A 20,227-nucleotide genomic window follows, 5' to 3' on the forward strand; every position below is an offset into this window, starting at 1 on the left:
CGTGCTGGGGTACGTTTAACGGGGAACTACCCAACCTGAAGCACAGTAGATGTTCTTGGCTCTAGGATGGTTTGAAAAGTTGAGCAATGTGATCGGTTTTCTGCAGCACATTTAGTGTAAAATACATGAACACACAAAGGTCGGTAGGTTGTAACTAAGGATCGATCGATACATTGGCCGGCCGATATATCGGGACGATATTTGCGTTTTTTCCTTGAATCGGTATCGGCCGATACGCACGTGGGTTCACCGATATATTTTTCCACCGCATGATTTACAGTCATGCGTCACGCTGCCGAGGAGCAGTCATCACATCGATGATGATAAAACTTAAACTAGGTAAGTCAATCACAGTCAGCCAATCACAGGACACATATAGACAAACAACCATTCACACTCACATTCATACCTATGGACAATTTGGAGTCGCCAATTAACCTAGCATGTTTTTGGAATGTGGGAGGAAACCCTGCAATGCATGGGGAGAACAGAGAACAGCAAACTCCACACAGAGATGGCCGAGGGTGGAATTGAACCCTGGTCTCCTAGCTATGAGGTCTGTGCGCTAACCACTCGTCCACCGTGCTGCCCTTGTTTAAACATGAACACTTGTAATATTTGTTATCATGGTAATTTTTTACATTTCATGTAAATTGAGGCATCAAAAGCAGTATCAGCCACAAATATCGGCCCAAGCAAAATCGGCCATCGCATCAAAAGCGGTATCGGCCACAAATATCGGCCCAAGCAAAATCGGCCATCGGCATCAAAAGCAGTATCGGCCACAAATATCGGCCCAAGCATAATCGGCATCAAAATCAGTATCGACCACAAATATCGGCCCAAGCAAAATCGGCCATCGGCATCAAAAGCAGTATCGGCCCAAGCAAAATCGGCCATCAGCATCAAAAACAGTATTGGCCACAAATATCGGCCCAAGCAAAATCGGCCATCGGCATCAAAAGCAGTATCGGCCCAAGCAAAATCGGCCATCAGCATCAAAAACAGTATCGGCCACAAATATTGGCCCAAGCAAAATCGGCCATCGGCATCAAAAGCAGTATCGGCCACAAATATTGGCTGAAGCAAAATCGGCCAACGGCATCAAAAGCAGTATCGGCCCAAGCAAAATCGGCCATCAGCATCAAAAACAGTATCGGCCACAAATATCGGCCCAAGCAAAATCGGCCATCGGCATCAAAAGCAGTATCGGCCACAAATATCGCCCCAAGCAAAATCGGCATCAAAAGCAGTATTGGCCACAAATATCGGCCATCAGCATCAAAAGCAGTATCGGCCACAAATATTAGCCATCGGCATCAAAACCGTATCGGCCACAAATATCGGCCATCAGCATCAAAAGCAGTATCGGCCACAAATATCAGCCATCGGCATCAAAAGCAGTATCGGCCCAAGCAAAATCGGCCATCAGCATCAAAAACAGTATCGGCCACAAATATCGGCCCAAGCAAAATCAGCCATCGGTTAAGGGTGATCCTTAGATGTAACCTCTGCTGTTCACATGGAACATGGGTTCATGTTTGTGTTGACCCAACCGACAACCATCCCCATCTCACCTTGTGACTGAGAGAACTCATCCCTGTGAACTCCTGCGACACCCATGACAACGACGACTGTGCAGATCAGAGCAGTCCTCCGTAGCGTTTCCATGGCTACTACGGTAGTCGCTAAAGTAACAGAATTCAGTGCACTGGTCCTCGGGCCTCTGTCCCAACATGTCTCCTGGCCTCTGCGGCGTCCCCACCCCCCCTCGCCTAGCAGTGCGACAGCTCGACGATCCGATGGACCATGGCGTGAGGAAGCGTGAGGACAGTCATAGCAGCTTTTTCTCTCTCTCAGCAAGTAATGACGATGAATCCGGGAGAAGTCTTCATAGATGTACACAGTACTGCGAGGGAACCAGCTCGGAAGCAAATGTAGAACCGGACTCGTCTCAGTAGACCTGTAGAGGAAAAAGTTGACTACATGAGAGAAATTGCATATAAGGGAAAAAATATTGCAGTATTTGTACATAAACCCAGACTAAATAAGGCACCGCTTTACCCAGATCTTAACACCAAGAGAAGGGCCACCTACTATAGTAAACCTCGGATATATCGGACTCGGATACGTATATCGGAAATTCGCTCACAACTGACAGATAAAAAAAGAACCGATTTTTCTGTAATGCATTTCCAATAAAAATTCATTGCATATATCGGATTTTTTATAACGGATTTCGCCTATTTCGGACAAAATCTCCAGTCCCGTTCCAATGCATTTCCATTAAATTTCCCTCGCATATATCGGATGGCCGCATCGTGGCGCTCCGATTCGCCGAATCGTGACAGGCCGCTATACGACGTCATTTGCAGCGTTGCCTGCGCGTCCAGATACATTGGAAACATAGTCAAGGAAGTGCCTTTTTATAACGGATAAAATCCGATTTACGCATATACCGGATATAAATCCGATATATGCGTAAAACGGACATTTTCCGGTATACGCATATAACGGATTTCGCTTATATCGGACAAAACCAGTGGGAACAATTGAATCCGATATATCCGAGGTTTACTGTATTTCATTGTCTTGCAGCTAATCAATGTAGTCTTTGGGCTTTCACTCTGATGGTCAAAGACAACAGCAAGTTCAAATCCGGGGGGGGCCTCACTCCTTAAGCCGGAAAGAGTTCAAACACAAAGGAAGCATTGATGTTGTAAAAAAAAAACTGTGTGCTTAATGCCCAAACAGGGACTTAAGTGGGTATTATGTCAGAGATCCAGAGGGGAAAATGAGCCAATTTGAGAAGAGCAGCAGGTTGCCATCACCGCTATGCTGGCTTGGTTGCATGGCTGACTGACTGACTGACTTGCAGGCTGAATGCTTGACTGTGCGGCTTATAATTTGGCTGAGATTCTGGCACTTTTTGACTGCTATTAGGGAATATTTGAGACTATTTGGGGGAAAATGTTAAGTTGTAATACAATCATAAAAAAGTCATCAACACCAAGGGGTAATTTGTATGGTTCTGAGAAGCCGCTGCCAAGTACAAAGGTGTCGTGTTTATTCACCTGTCGTCAGTTAGTAGGCTAATTCGCCGTTTTCAGAAGATAACAGGCCGGAAAAAGTGTCTTTTTTTTTTTTATCTTTTAAAGTGGACTGTTCCATTGACTCAAAAATACACCTGAATTTGTTCTTTCTTGGCTGCACGTTGTCCGAGTGGTTAGCACGCAGGCCTCACAGCTATGAGACCCGAGTTCAATTCCACTCTCGGCCATCTCTGTGTGGAATTTGCATGTTCTCCCTGTGCATTCTCAGGGAACTCCGGTTTTCCTCCCACATTCCAAAAACATGCTAGGTTAATTGGCGACTCCAAATTGTCCATAGGTATGAATGTGAGTGTGAATGGTTGTTTGTCTATATGTGCCCTGTGATTGGCTGGCCACCAGTCCAGAGTGTATCCCGCCTCTCGCCTGAAGACAGCTGGGATAGGCTCCAGCACCCCCGCGACCCTCGTGAGGAAAAGTGGTAGAAAATGAATGAATGAATATAGTGTTTGTACAGTATACAATTTGGGTGTTAAGTTGCTGTGTGATGACTCTCATGTTATTTGGTTCATTTTGAAGATGCATAACAAGGTTGGGGATGCGCGGCGGACGAGTGGTTAGCACGCAGGCCTCACAGCTAGGAGACCCGAGTTCAATTCCACCCTCGGTCATCTCTGTGTGGAGTTTGCATGTTCTCCCCGTGCATGCGTGGGTTTTCTCCGGGTACTCCGGTTTTCCTCCCACATTCCAAAAACATGCTAGGTTAATTAGCGACTCCAAATTGTCCATAGGTATGAATGTGAGTGTGCATGGTTGTTTGTCTATATGTGCCCTGCGATTGGCTGGCGACCAGTCCGGGGTGTACCCCGCCTCTCTTTTTCGAAGACAGCTGGAATAGGCTCCAGCACCCCCACGATAGTATCACTCGGATACTGTGAACATCCAGCAGCAACACAACATTTTGGCATGACTACATTCCAAAAACATGCTAGGTTAATTAGCGACTCCAAATTGTCCATAGGTATGAATGTGAGTGTGAATGGTTGTTTGTCTATATGTGCCCTGCGATTAGCTGGCGACCAGTCTAGGGTGTACCCTGCTTCTCGCCCGAACACAGCTGGGATAGGCTCCAGCAAAGCGGTAAAAAGCGGTATAAAATGAATGAATGAATGAGTCAGCCATGTGTTAAAGGGGACCTATTATGTTCATTTTTTGGCCATTTATATTGACTTGTGGACTCCTATAGAGCAGCTACACATGATTATCCGCACAGAAAGCTTTCTAGATCTTCCAGAATCTGCACCTATCAGTCCCGCAACGGCCAAGTGGAGTTTGCATGTTCTCTTCAATCCTTAAATGGGTTTTCTTCGGGCACTCCGACCTTCTCGGAGTGTTCAAATGTAATGCGAAAAGTTAAGCTATAGAGAATGACATCACACATTCTGAGTAATGGGATGTCACGCTGTTGACTACGTAATTTAAATATATGGTGTGGAGTTAAAAGCGATGCATATAACTGTCGGAGGGGTCATTATCATGATGTACGGCTTGGAATGTTAAGTTGAATGGCCGCAAAGCTGCACACTTAAATGCCGTGAAGCATGATACCGGCAACTTGAGCTTTTCAAATGCAGGAATCAAACGCCAATGTCTTAAGCCACAGACAATTACTTGTACAATTACTGTAATGCTTTATAAATACGAGTAGTATGTCTTCCAATGAGTCGATCGCATACTGAGGTTTATTCGTCATTTACTGCGCCTTGCCTTGTGAGGTATGGTTTCAAATGACCTGCTGCTTCACTCTGGGGCTGTGAAACATCAGGATTGATTTTGAAGAAAAATATGTGAAAATTCTTCAGATCTGCGGGACAATCGGGGGGGAAGGGGTAGTGGTTTTGGCTGAGACATGGAAAGGAACGCTGTTTTTTTTATGTTGTTTAGTTTGTAATAAAAGTACTTTGGTGACACTAAAAGGGTCACGGTAGTGCATGCTGTACTGAGACACCTCTAAAACGAGGGTCGCGGGGGTGCTGGAGCCTAACCCAGCTGTCTTCGGGCGAGAGGCGGGAGAAAAAAAAAAGAGTAATCTGACACCACGCTCGTTGAGATTGAGATTTTTGCAGCAGTATAAGAACAAAATAGCGGACTTAAAAAATTTACTTGTTGGTGTAATGGTACAGCTGCTGCCTTTTAAGGCAAAAGGTACTGGTTCAATCCCAGCCCTTAATGTCTTATCTTAAATATTCTATTAATTTGTTATTCATTCATTCATTTTCTACCCCTTAGCCTCACAAGGGTCGCGGGCGTGCTGGAGCCTATCCCAGCTGTCTTCGGGCGGGAGGCGGGGGGAAAAAAAGATGAGTAATCTGACACCACGCTTGTTGAGATTGAGATTTTTGCAGCAGTATAAGAACAAAAAACTTCAAATATTTACATGTTGGTGTAATGGTACAGCTGCTGCCTTATAAGGCAGAAGGCACTGGTTCAATCCCAGCTCTTAATGTCTTATCTTAAATATTATATTAAATTGTTATTCATTTATTCATTTTCTACCGCTTATCCTCACGAGGGTCGCGGGGGTGCTGGAGCCTATCCCAGCTGTCTTCGGGCGAGAGGCGGTGAAAAAAAGATGAGTAATCTGACACCACGCTTGTTGAGATTGAGATTTTTGCAGCAGTATAAGAGTGGCGGACTTCAAATATTTACCTGTTGGTGTAATGGTACAGCTGCTGCCTTTAAAGGCAGAAGGCTGGAGCCTATGCCAGCTGTCTTCGGGCGAGAGGTGGGGTACACCCTGGACTGGTGGCCAGCAAATCACAGGGCACATATAGACAAACAACCATTCACACTCACATTCATACCTATGGACAATTTGGAGTCGCTAATTAACCTAGCATGTTTTTGGAATGTGGGAGGAAACCGGAGTACCAGGAGAAAACCCATGCATGCACGGGGAGAACATGCAAACTCCACACAGAGATGGCCGAGGGTGGAATCGAACTCGGGTCTGTGCACTAACCACTTCACACCGTGCAGCCTGTATGTCATTCATTCATTTTCTACCGCTTATCCTCACGAGGTGTCGCGGGGGTGCTGGAGCCTATCCCAGCTGTCTTTAGGCGAGAGAGGCGGGGTACACCCTGGACTGGTGGCCAGCCAATCACAGGGCACATATAGACAAACAACCATTCACACTCACATTCATACCTATGGACAATTTGGAGTCGCCAATTAACCTAGCATGTTTTTGGAATGTGGGAGGAAACCGGAGTACCCGGAGAGAACATGCAAACTCCACACAGAGATGGCCGAGGGTGGAATTGAACCCTGGTCTCCGAGCTGTGAGCCGTGCCGCCCCTAAATTCAACTCAACTCAACTCAACTCAACTCAACTCAACTCAACTCAACTCAACTCAACTCAACTCAACTCAACTCAACTCAACTCAACTAAATTAAATTAAATTAAATTAAATTAAATTAAATTAAATTAAATTAAATTAAATTAAATTAAATTAAATTAAATTAAATTAAATTAAATTAAATTAAATTAAATTAAATTAAATTAAATTAAATTAAATTAAATTAAATTAAATTAAATTAAACACACGACCGCCGTGCAGCCCGCAAATCTGGGTAAGGGTACAAAAATAAAATTCAGCTGCTTTGAAGGTTCTAATGAGGACAGAGGCCTCCATCGACCTTAAATGGAAGAAGTTCTTCACCACTAGGATGCTGCCTAGAACTGGCCAGCCGTCTACACTGAGCATTCGGGGGAGGGATCAGAAGGGTGACCAAGAACCTCATGGTCACTTCATGGTCAATTTTCCAGTCGTAACTTAGAATATCTGACTATTGGATGATTCGATTCAGGAGTCCAATTCGTCGAATCTCACCATCCAATCATATAAAAATGTCATGTGATCACGATTGTACCAGGGATGCTCCTATAGATCGGCCATCAATAAAAAAAACAAAATCACATGATCAGCATACGCCTATAACTGTCTTTCCATGGCGATCACAAAAAGTCTATGCCCCGCACTATTTCAGCACGCAGCGATCCTTTCATGCGGTGTAGGGGGCAGCGCGGTCCTCCCATTTTCCTTCAAAACAAAAACAACAAAAGACAAAATGTCTCTTGTGTGAAACTTAACTGCCAACACATGCCACAAAAAAAAGTCCTTGAAGGGTAGCACGTTGAAAAGCTTTAATATGGCATTTGTAGAACAAAGGCATGATGGTGAGTATGGTGAGTTTTTTTTTTTTTTTCGTGGCTCACAGTGTGATCATCAGTCAAACGCCGGCTAACATTTGCAGGCTAAGCTAATAACACGAACATTCATTCATTCATTTTCTACCGCTTTTTCCTCACGAGGGTCGCGGAGAAAACCCACGCATGCAAGGGGGGAACATGCAAACTCCACACAGAGATGGCCGAGGGTGGAATCGAACCCTGGTCCTCCTAGCTGTGAGATCTGCGCGCTAACCACTAATCCGCCATGCCACCGCATTTTTATCAAATCTTGATCTTCATATCATGGAAGAGCTGGAAGATCGAGAAAGCTTTCTGTGCTAGTTATTGCGTGTAGCTGCTCTATAGGAAAATAAAATTAAATAAAATTAAATAAAATTAAATAAAATTAAATAAAATTAAATAAAATTAAATAAAATTAAATAAAATTAAATAAAATTAAATTATTCATTCATTTTCTACCGCTTTTTCCTCACAAGGGTCGCAGGCATGCTGGAGCCTATCCCAGCTGTCTTCGGGCGAGAGGCGGGGTACACCCTGGACTGGTGGCCAGCCAATCACAGGGCACATATAGACAAACAACCATTCACACTCACATTCATACCTATGGACAATTTGGAGTCGCTAATTAACCTAGCATGTTTTTGGAATGTGGGAGGAAACCGGAGTACCCGGAGAAAACCCACGCATGCACGGGCAGAACATGCAAACTCCAATGGAATCGAACCCTGGTCCTCCTAGCTGTGAGGTCTGTGCGCTAACCACTCGATCACCGTGCCGCCCCTAAATAAAATTAAATTAAATTAAATTAAATTAAATTAAATTAAATTAAATTAAATTAAATTAAATTAAATTAAATTAAATTAAATTAAATTAAATTAAATTAAATTAAATTAAATTAAATTAAATTAAGAAAGCAGGAAGTGAACAAATGTAACAGTTACTGACTGTAAAAGTACCAGATGGAGGGGTAGGATTTAATAAGCTTTGCTTCTTCCTACTCCTTTTGGACATGTGGAACTGTGAACTGATTATGTGATGCATTCAATTGTCATCTGATGCATGTTCAAATGAAATAAAACCATTTACCATTATCCATATATATATGTATATATATATATATATATATATATATATATATATATATATATATGATCCATATGCTGTATTTATCTACATTGGTAGTGGATACATGAATGAAAAATAACTGCTAGCCTGGTCTCTCGGTCTTCCCTCCTTGACATTGCAGCGTCAGCTAAACACCTATACTCCTCGAACTCCTTGAAATGTCAGTCCTTTACCTCCCCCTTCCTCCCTCCCTCCCTGAGAGCCGTCTGGGGGGAGAGAAGAGCGAACGGAGACGCCACACGAGCCCAGATGGCTGGCAGCTCACCAACTGCAGCCAAAGGTAATCGGAAGCAGATGGGAAACCTTTTGGTGACGAGAGAAGGGGAGCAAGTTTCCTTGTGAAAAAAAAAAGAGAGGGGGGGTGGAAGAAAAAAAAAAGAAGAGCAAAGCCCTGGGGAATGGAAGAGAGACAGAAGAGTGCGGGTTGCTGCAGCCAGCTGGGAGAGCCATTCGTCAGTGTTAATTGTTTAAATGGCGCACGGGTGGGGAGGGGGGAGTGGAGTAACGGTGTGTTGAAGGACAAATACATACATTAAAGGTCATCTATTCTAAGCAGGAAGTGGAGTGAGGGCAAAAACACTGAGTGTTCCTTGTGCTGTTTCTACTTCCTTTATAGAAGTTTGTGGAACAAGTGAAAGTCTTTCTCTCCCCCCCCCCGCCCGCCGACTTTCTCCCAGTCATTTCCTGCACAAGCCCAAGTCCTACGTTTCATTACCTCGACTCCCTCTCTCGATTTATGGTGGGGTTATTAAACTTGCAGCTTGATATCAAGTGCTTTTCATTACCTCCGACTCTCAATCTTGTTTGTTTTAGATCTCAAGGGGGAAAGATAGACCTCCCCAATGCAGACCCCCTCCCCCCTCTTTTTTTTCTATGGAAAAAAACTATGGAATGGATTGAGTAAGGAAATCAAACAATGCACAACGATGAGCCAATTCAAGAAACAATACAAGCAGTTGATGTTTGCTAAATACAAGGATGAAGAGTCTTGAACCAGTCATGATGTGCTATATATATCACTATATTGACACTTACTATGGTACCCATTATGGCATTGGATACTCATTTAAATAAAATAAAATAAAATAAAATAAAATAAAATAAAATAAAATAAAATAAAATAAAATAAAATAAAATAAAATAAAATAAAATAAAATAAAATAAAATAAAATAAAATAAATTATTCATTCATTTTCTACAGCTTTTTCCTCACGAGGGTCGCGGGCATAATGGAGCCTATCCCAGCTGTCTTCGGGCGAGAGACGGGGTACACCCTGGACTGGTGGCCAGCCAATCACAGGGCACATATAGACAAACAACCATTCACACTCACATGGGGCCGAGGGTGGAATTGAACCCTGGTCTCCTAGCTGTGAGGTCTGCGCGCTAACCACTAGACCGCCGTGCCGCCCCTAAATTAAATAAAATTAAATAAAATTGAATAAAATTAAATAAAATTGAATAAAATTAAATAAAATTAAATAAAATTAAATAAAATTAAATAAAATTAAATAAAATTGAATAAAATAAAATTGAATAAAATAAAATAAAATAAAATAAAATAAAATAAAATAAAATAAAATAAAATAAAATAAAATTAAATTAAATTAAATTAAATTAAATTAAATTAAATTAAATTAAATTAAATTAAATTAAATTACTCATTCATTCATTCATTTTCTACCACTTTTTCCTCACGAGGGTCACGGGGCATGCTGGAGCCTATCCCAGCTGTCTTCGGGCGAGAGGCGGGGTACACCCTGGTCTGGTGGCCAGCCAATCACAGGGCACATATAGACAAACAACCATTCACACTCACATTCATACCTATGGACAATTTGGAGTCGCTAATTAACCTAGCATGTTTTTGGAATGTGGGAGGAAACCGGAGTACCTGGAGAAACCCCCTTTTTTTTAAGTCAAGCTTCTTAAAAAGATTTGTGGAGACACAACAACACGGATGCACTATTTCTCCTCAGTGGGTGATAAATCCAGCGTACGGCGTCTTGAAAAAGGTGACGATGTCATCCGTCTTAAAATAAAAAAAACTATGTTTGTCACAAGGCCAAGACGGCACAGACGGCGATTCTTTACTCCAGGTTTTTTCCCTCACATGAAGACACCTGACAAAAGCTCGGAATAACCGTAGCAAGACAGGAAGTTGACCGAGCTGAAGACAGGTCACACTTTTCAGAGCAATCGCAATTTGACGAAAAGGGGAGAGAAGAAAGGGGTCGAGAGGGGGGAGAAAAGTTAGACCAATCGGGATAATTGGGTGGGAATTTAAGGCTGAGACCAGGGTTCAATTCCACCCTCGGCCATCTCTGTGTGGAGTTTGCATGTTCTCCCCGTGCATGCGTGGGTTTTCTCCGGGTACTCCGGTTTCCTCCCACATTCCAAAAACATGCTAGGTTAATTGGCGACTCCAAATTGTCCATAGGTATGAATGTGAGTGTGAATGGTTGTTTGTCTATATGTGCCCTGTGATTGGCTGGCCACCAGTCCAGGGTGTACCGCGCCTCTCGCCCGAAGACAGCTGGGATAGGCTCCAGCACCCCCCGCGACCCTCGTGAGGATAAGCGGTAGAAAATGAATGAATGAATAACAAATTAATAGAATATTTAAGATAAGAAATTAAGAGCTGGAATTGAACCGGTGCCTTCTGCCTTAAAAGGCAGCAGCTGTACCATTACACCCGCCCGAAGTCAGCTGGGATAGGCTCCAGCACCCCCAGCGACCCTTGTGAGGATAAGCGGTAGAAAATGAATGAATTAATGAATGAATAAAGCAGTGGTCTTCAAAGTGTGGCCCACGGGCCTTTACAAATTACGCAAGACACAAAAATAGACCAAAAAATAGCACAACGTCACAAGAAAAACCTGAAATATTGATACTAATGCATTTAATTGTAGCTTTTTTTACAATATGTAAGCATAATATCAAAGTGGGGTGGCATAGGCGGTCTAGTGGTTAGCGCGCAGACCTCACAGCTAGGAGACCAGGGTTCAATTCCACCCTCGGTATGGAGTTTGCATGTTCTCCCCGTGCATGCGTGGGTTTTCTCCGGGTACTCCGGTTTCCTCCCACGTTCCAAAAACATGCTAGGCTAATTGGCTAATTGGCAACTTCAAATTGTCCATTGGTATGAATGTGAGTGTGAATGGTTGTTTGTCTATATGTGCCCTGTGATTGGCTGGTGACAAATTCAGGGTGTACCCCGCCTCTCGCCCGAAGACAACTGGGATAGGCTCCAGCACCCCTGTGACCCTTGTGAGGAAATGATGAATGAATGAATAAATCAGTGGTCTTCAAAGTGTGGCCTAGGGGCCTTTACAAATCACGCAAGACACACAAAATGAGAAAAAAATAGACCAAAAAAAAGCACAACGTCACAAGAAAAACCTGAAATATTGATACTAATGCATTTAATTGTAGCTTTTTTTACAATATGTAAGCATAATATCAAAGTGGTACCCCCGATTATTTGATTTTTTTTTTGTTAGTATGGTGTTTAGACACCCCTGAAAAAACAGTGGCTCCTGTATTTTTTTTTTTTTTTTTTTTAGGAAGCCGGTGCAACATGTAAAGAGATGAGCTGTACAGTGAAGTTAGGATTTATTTCAGAAATAAAGCTAACTATGCTATCCTTGTCTTTAACTGCTGCCAGATAGTGTGCAGCTATCTGTAAAAAAAAAAAAAAAAAAACAGCTCGCTAATCAAAACCATACGACTGAATCAGAGTCTGTGTGGAGCAAACAGATGCTAAGTGCCCCCCCCCCCCCCCCTTCACACACACACACACACACACACTTTACTCTGATCAGAGAAGTCCATGAATGTGCTTTTGGTTCGGTTTATTATTGCATTAAAGTGGCGGCGCGGCTTCCTTCTAATAAGACCTTCAGGCTGCGGGATCAAATGGCACATGGGAATGTCGCAGAGCCTTTCAGACAGCTTCAGGAGCAATTATTCCCTCATAACTGTCTTAAAACACACACATGGAGATCTCCATATAAAAACCACTGAGCAGGTGATGGGAATAAAATAAAGCAAAGGTGGATTCATCACAAACTATAAACTCTGTGTCCGGAATAAAGACACAGGGAAAAGGAAGGGAAAGGCATTCCTCTCTCTCTCTCTCTCTGTCCGTTTTCCCCAAATAAACAGAGCGCAGATGAAAAGTGGGAACGTAAACAGGCCCGAGAAACTCCGACATGAACCCCTTACTCTGAAAATGCGCCTCTTAAATCTGAAATAATATTTGGGAGAGAGCGAGAGAAAGCGCTGACTCGACATGGGATCGAGTCAGTCGGCAGGTTTGCACGTAAAGTTTATTCGCTTCTGTACGGTATAATTATGTTATATTTTGTATGATTTTTAATAAATTTGTTTGTATAAATTTACTCTAAGGTCGCAACAAAATATGCGCCATAATTTCAAATAGTTGACTAAGCTTTTTCTGCAGCGTCCTCTAGTGGACAGCAGTGGCATCTCTGTTGATTTTCAATTGAATTAAAGCAGTGGTCTTCAAAGTGTGGCCCAGGGGCCTTTAAAATCACGCACGACACATAAAATGAGAAAAAAATAGACCAAAAATAAGCACAACGTCAACAGAAAAACCTGAAATATTAATACTATTGCATTTAATTGTAGCTTTTTTTTTTACAATATGTGAGCATAATATCAAAGTAGGGTGGCACGGTGGACTAGTGGTTAGCGCGTAGACCTCACAGCTAGGAGACCAGGGTTCAATTCCACCCTCGGTGTGGAGTTTGCATGTTCTCCCCGTGCATGCGTGGGTTTTCTCCGGGTACTCCGGTTTCCTCCCACATTCCAAAAACATGCTAGGTTAATTAGCGACTCCAAATTGTCCATAGGTATGAATGTGAGTGTGAATGGTTGTTTGTCTATATGTGCCCTGTGATTGGCTGGCCACCAGTCCAGGGTGTACCCCGCCTCTCGCCCGAAGACAGCTGGGATAGGCTCCAGCCTTCTGCCTTAGAAGGCAGCAGCTGTACCATTACACCAACAGGTAAAAAAATTATCTTTTGTTCTTATACTGCTGCAAAAATCCCAACAAGCGTGGTGTCAGATTACCCCCGCCTCTCGCCTGAAGACAGCTGGGATAGGCTCCAGCCTTCTGCCTTAAGAGGCAGCAGCTGTACCATTACACCAACAGGTAAAAAATTTGATCTTTTGTTCTTATACTGCTGCAAAAATCCCAACGAGCGTGGTGTCAGATTACCCCCGCCTCTCGCCTGAAGACAGCTGGGATAGGCTCCAGCCTTCTGCCTTAAAAGGCAGCAGCTGTACCATTAGACCAACAGGTAAAAATGTATCTTTTGTTCTTATACTGCTGCAAAAATCCCAACGAGCGTGGTGTCAGATTACCCCCGCCTCTCGCCCGAAGACAGCTGGGATAGGCTCCAGCACCCCCCGCAACCCTCGTGAGGATAAGCGGTAGAAAATGAATGAATGAATAACAAATTAATAGAATATTTAAGATAAGAAATTAAGAGCTGGGATTGAACCGGTGCCTTCTGCCTTAGAAGGCAGCAGCTGTACCATTACAGCGCATACATTGCAACCCCTGCGACCCTTGTGAGGAAAAAGCGGTAGAAAATGAATGAATGAATGAATGAATGAATAAACCAGTGGTCTTCAAAGTGTGGCCCAGGGGCAAGACAAACGCAAGACAAACAAAATGAGGAAAAAATTAACCAAAAAAAAGCACAACGTCACAAGAAAAACCTGAAATATTGATACTAATGCATTTAATTGTAGCTTTTTTACAATATGTAAGCATAATATCAAAGTGGTACCCCACATTATTTGATTTTTTTTTTCAGTATGGGGTTTTAGACACCCCTGAAAAAACACAAGCATCTCATTCAAATACAAGAAAGCTTAGAATAAATTAAATTAATTAATTAATTAATCTAACAGTGGCTCCTGTATAAAAATGAATTATAATGCCAAAATAAACAGAATAGATTTCCCTCTAGTGAAAGAAGTTGCTGGTTGCCCCCTTCACATGTGGACCAAATGTCAGCCACATCACCGGTCACACAAACACACACACACACACACACACACACACACACACACACTAAACCAACTAAAACAACTATCGCCGTATAATTGACTTAAAAGTACTACCTAGCCTAAATCTCGCGGTAATGCACCTTAGCAATATAAATACACCAACAGCAATATCCTACAAGAAGACACAAATCTTAGGCTAAATTAACTTCTAAAGTAACATTTGAGCAGTTTTTTGGTGTCGAGCGGTGCGTGGAGGAGCGTACCCGGGCTTGCTGACCTTAACTCCCGGTGTGAAAGGCGCAGGCTTCCGCCCCTGCTGCTCTCTGTGCTCGGTTCCCGGAGCGGAGGAGGCAGGCGCCCGGTGGCTGACTGAGGAGACTTGACTCATTCACTGTCGGCACAGCACCATTGAGCTAAACTCAAGTGGGCTATAATAACACACGAGAACTTCCGGTTGAGATTTCGAAATAAAATGTTGTCAGGAAGTACAATTTTGAAGCGAATATAACACGTTAAATCAGGGGTCTCAAACTCAATTTACTTGGGGGCCACTGGGCGAGACTGGGCTGCATCAGGTTTTCCAAAAACCAAAAAAACAAAAAACGCATTTATTAAAAACAGAAAAATGAATAAACTTTGCTTTGGTTTCGATTTTCTACAATAAAAGCTCTGATAAAACATTCCACTGTTCTCAAATATCTTACCTTTTATTTTTCTACACAAAATAAGATGAAAAATAAATAAACAAATCAAGAATAAAGAAAATCAATCAATCAGTAATAAATAAATAAATATAATAATAATAATAATAATAATAATAATAATAATAATAATAAAACGGCAAATAATAAAAACTTAAGAAGCCACATATAGTTGGTGGGTAGACAAATTATTTTTTCAAATTAAAATTATAAAGCATTATTAGAGCCCTGTAGACATGACAAAACACGACTATAGTCACATTTATACTCTTTTTATTTACAACATATTGCGCAACTGCAGGGTCTTGAGACACATGCTAACTCGCAAACTAGAGAGCTAGCGACCTAAACGGTAGCCTTCAAGTTATTTCCTTTAAACTTAAATAGCCAAAAACGTACCACTTCCACACGGATAGGGAGGATAACTACTAACAGTTATTTAACCTTTAACATGAACATGAATCAAACGTAATAATTTTTTCTGGGTACATGATACCATACAGCATCCATATCAAACTTGCGCGGGCCGCACTAACATTAAACTTTCATATCAAGGCAGGGGCCTCAAACTAGTGTCCTGTGGGCCACATTTGGCCCGTCATGTCTACAGGGCTCTAATAATGCTTTTTTTAAATTTTAATCTGAAAAAAACAATTTGTCTACCCACCACCAGTTTTTATTATTTGTCGTTTTATTATTATTATATTTATTTATTACTGATTGATTGATTTTCGATATTCTTGATTTGTTTATTTATTTTTCATCTTATTTTGTGCTGAAAAAAAAAAAAAATTAAGATATTTGAGAACAGTGGAATGTTTTATCAGAGCTTTTATTGTAGAAAATCGGAACCAAAGCACTGAAAAAGTTTGTATATTTTTCTGTTTTTAATAAATGCATTTTTTTTTCTTTTGGAAAACCTGATGCGGCCCAGCCTTGCCCAGACCCTAGCTCCAGTGGCCCCCAAGTAAATTGAGTTTGAGACCCCCTGCTCTAAATTCTCCTGAAACTAAAGCTACACAATAACGGAGGGAAGAAGCTATTCAAAGAATAATAAACCAAGGGACCAATATGTCCTTTTTGGCCGTCATTCCTAATAAAGTGTCTTCAATGTATGTGAAACCTAAGCAATTGACTTCCAGGTATGAAATGATACAGATGTTCCACATCTGTGAGGCTCATGGAGTTTAACCCCAACTTGATACTTACGTATTAGTGGATTTCAAGATTTAGCAATAGGCTGCGAGGTGGACTAATGGTTAGCATGTTGGCCGCACAGTCAGTAGAATCTCTGTGTGGCGTTTGCAGGATCTCTGGTTTCCTCCTACATGTCCAAAAACATGTTAGGTAACTGTCAACTAAATGGTGCATAAGTATGAACGATATTATAATATAATATTGTACTAAATGAACCTAAATTATCAGATAATGGAAGTGAACCTTTAAAGCAGTCCACTGATGTCAACGCAACCCAGACGTCCTTATATGGGCATGTCCAGATATAAGCTATGTGTGCTTAGAGTGTAGAGAGAATGGAGGGAGTGCTGCTCTATAGCTCTAAGTACAAAAACACAAAATAAGACAAAATAAGAAGCCGAAAAGTTACCACTTCCACACAAAATAGGAGGAGAACTCATTCATTCATTGATTCATTTTATACCGCTTATCCTCATGAGGGTCGTGGGGGTGCTGGAGCCTATCCCAGCTGTCTTTTGGGCGAAAGGCGGGGTACACCCTGGACTGGTGGCCAGCCAATCACAGGGCACATATAGACAAACAACCATTCACACTCACATTTATACCTATGGACAATTTGGAGTCGCTAATTAACCTAGCATGTTTTTGGAATGTGGGAGGAAAACCCATGCATGCAAACTCCACACAGAGATGGCCAAGGGTGGAATTGAACTCGGGTCTCCTAGCTGCGAGGCCTGCTCGGTAACCACTCGTGCAGCCAAGTACAAAAATATTCATTAATTAATTTTCTACCGCTTATCCTCATGAGGGTCGCGGGGGTGCTGGAGCCTATCCCAGCTGTCTTCAAGCAAGAGGCGGGGTACACCCTCGACTGGTGGCCGGCCAATCACAGGGCACATATAGACAAACAACCATTCACACTCACATTCATACCTATGGACAATTTGGAGTCGCTAATTAACCTAGCATGTTTTTGGAATGTGGGAGGAAAACCCACGCATGCAAACTCCACACAGAGATGGCCAAGGGTGGAATTGAACTCGGGTCTCCTAGCTGCGAGGCCTGCTCGGTAACCACTCGTCCACCGTGCAGCCAAGTACAAAAATATTCATTCATTTTCTACCGCTTATCTTCACGAGGGTCGTGGGGGTGCTGGAGCCTATCCCAGCTGTCTTTTGGGCGAAAGGCGGGGTACACCCTGGACTGGTGGCCGGCCAATCACAGGGCACATATAGACAAACAACCATTCACACTCACATTCATACCTATGAACAAGAGTCTCTAATTTAGCTAGCATGTTTTGGAATGTGGGAGGAAAACCCATGCATGCAAACTCCACACAGAGATGGCCAAGGGTGGAATTGAACTCGGGTCTCCTAGCTGCGTGGCCTGCTCGCTAACCACTCATTCACCGTGCAGCCAAGTACAAAAATATTCATTAATTCATTCATTTTCTACCACTTATCCTCGCGAGGGTCGTGGGGGTGCTGGAGCCTATCCCAGCTGTCTTCAAGCGAGAGGCGGGGTACACCCTGGACTGGTGGCCGGCCAATCACAGGGCACATATAGACAAACAACCATTCACACTCACATTCATACCTATGGACAATTTGGAGTCGCCAATTAACCTAGCATGTTTTTGGAATGTGGGAGGAAAACCCACACATGCAAACTCCACACAGAGATGGCCAAGGGTGGAATTGAACTCGGGTCTCCTAGCTGCGTGGCCTGCTCGCTAACCACTCATTCACCGTGCAGCCAAGTACAAAAATATTCATTAATTCATTCATTTTCTACCACTTATCCTCGCGAGGGTCGTGGGGGTGCTGGAGCCTATCCCAGCTGTCTTCAAGCGAGAGGCGGGGTACACCCTGGACTGGTGGCCAGCCAATCACAGGGCACATATAGACAAACAACCATTCACACTCACATTCATACCTATGAACAAGAGTCTCTAATTTAGCTAGCACGTTTTGGAATGTGGGAGGAAAACCCACGCATGCAAACTCCACACAGAGATGGCCAAGGGTGGAATTGAACTCGGGTCTCCTAGCTGTGAGGCCTGCTCGGTAACCACTCCTACACCGTGCAGCCAGTACAAAAATATCCCATTCATAAATAAGGAATTCTACTTTACGGAAATTCACTTATCAGGGCAGGATCTGGAAACAATAAACAGCAATAAATATTTGATGGCAATATTCTGATTTTATTGTATGGGTAGTAATAACTATATTCATACAATAGCAGTAGTATACTACATTTGGGGAACACCATAGTTATTGAAGGTTTTGCCACCATCTCATCCGAGTCTGAGGTCCTCACAGTCAAAACAAGAGCTATCGTCTGTTGATGTCATTTCTGGGCATAGAATTATGGGAGTATAACTCATATCTCAGATGATGCAACTTGACATTAACACCATTCCTCAGGTTTCATCACCCAACACACCCAACGAAACATATTGAAGTTTTAAGCCCTCGACTGAGACGCTTTACCATACCCAAGAAAAAGTCAGACAGGAGGAGTCCAGCTGGGATAGGCTCCAGCTCACCCGTGACCCTGAACAGGATAAGCCTAATAAAACAATGAATGAGTGACGGAAGATACCTAAAATTACACAAAGGGTGTCAAATCTTTTTTTTCCACTCGCACCCCCCCCCCCTTCATCACAGTGACTTGTTGAATGCAGCGAGTTCAAATGCAACAGCTCTTCTTCCTTTACAAAGACAACGAGAAAGCAGTCAAAGATGACATAACTTGCAGCTCATGTGAGGAAAAAGCCAGGTTTAATGGCTGAGATGATACTGTTTGATCTCACAGGAAATTTGATCTGTGGCGGGCGCATTTATTAAAAGGCTGCATATATGGAAATTTAGGGCTGCGGGAGGCCACTTTGATACATTGTGTACATCAGGGGTCTCAAACACGCGGCCCGCGGGCCAAATGTGGCCCGCAGAACACGAGTTTGAGGCCCCCGCCTTGATATGAAAGATTGATATGGATGCTGTATGGTATCATGTACCCAGAAAAAATTATTACGTTTGATTAATGTTCATGTTAAAGGTTAAATAACTGTTAATAGTTATCCTCCCGATCCGTGTGGAAGTGGTAAGTTTTTGGCTATTTAAGTTTAAAGGAAATAACTTGAAGGCTACCGTTTAGGTCAGGGGTCTCAAACACACGGCCGCGGGCCAAATGTGGCCCGCAGGACACTAGTTTGAGGCCCCCGCCTTGATATGAAAGTTTAATGTTAGTGCGGCCCGCGCAAGTTTGATATGGATGCTGTATGGTATCATGTACCCAGAAAAAATTATTACGTTTGATTCATGTTCATGTTAAAGGTTAAATAACTGTTAATAGTTATCCTCCCTATCCGTGTGGAAGTGGTAAGTTTTTGGCTATTTAAGTTTAAAGGAAATAACTTGAAGGCTACCGTTTAGGTCGCTAGCTCTGTAGTTTGCGAGTTAGCATGTGTCTCAAGACCCTGCAGTTGCGCAATATGTTGTAAATAAAAAGAGTATAAATGTGACTATAGTCGTGTTTTGTCATGTCTACAGGGCTCTAATAATGCTTTGTTCATTTTAATCTGAAAAAAATAATTTGTCTACCCACCAACAATATGTGGTTTCTTAAGTTTTTATTATTTGTTTATTTGAAAATAAACTTAAAATGCTTATTTATACCCGTATAATCAGATATATAGCTGATGGTGAAGTTGGTACCTTGCAAAAACCTTCCTAATTTGGATGGTAAACTGTATTTTTTTTAAGAAAACACTTTTCTAAACAAGTGTGTACAACTTTCCCCCTTCTAAACCAAGTCCCCCCAAGTCAAATGTTTATGTACTG

The 20,227-nt window shown here is 42.5% G+C and overlaps 1 protein-coding gene across 1 annotated transcript in view; it reads right to left on the reverse strand.

The window, feature by feature from the left end:
• The window catches only part of adamts10 (ADAM metallopeptidase with thrombospondin type 1 motif, 10), a 73,483-nt gene extending 58,632 nt beyond the window's left edge, over positions 1–14,851 (reverse strand). The window contains exons 1-2 of the mRNA XM_058072326.1: positions 14,756–14,851; positions 1,578–1,963 (exon numbers count right to left, since the gene is read on the reverse strand). Of these exons, the coding sequence (XP_057928309.1) occupies positions 1,578–1,671 (94 nt within the window). The 5' untranslated portion in view covers positions 1,672–1,963; positions 14,756–14,851. The remainder of the gene's footprint in view (positions 1–1,577; positions 1,964–14,755) is intronic.
• Positions 14,852–20,227: the final 5,376 nt, after the last annotated feature.

Source organism: Doryrhamphus excisus, chromosome 5 (genome assembly GCF_030265055.1).
Source record: "Doryrhamphus excisus isolate RoL2022-K1 chromosome 5, RoL_Dexc_1.0, whole genome shotgun sequence".
Lineage (NCBI taxonomy): Eukaryota > Metazoa > Chordata > Actinopteri > Syngnathiformes > Syngnathidae > Doryrhamphus > Doryrhamphus excisus.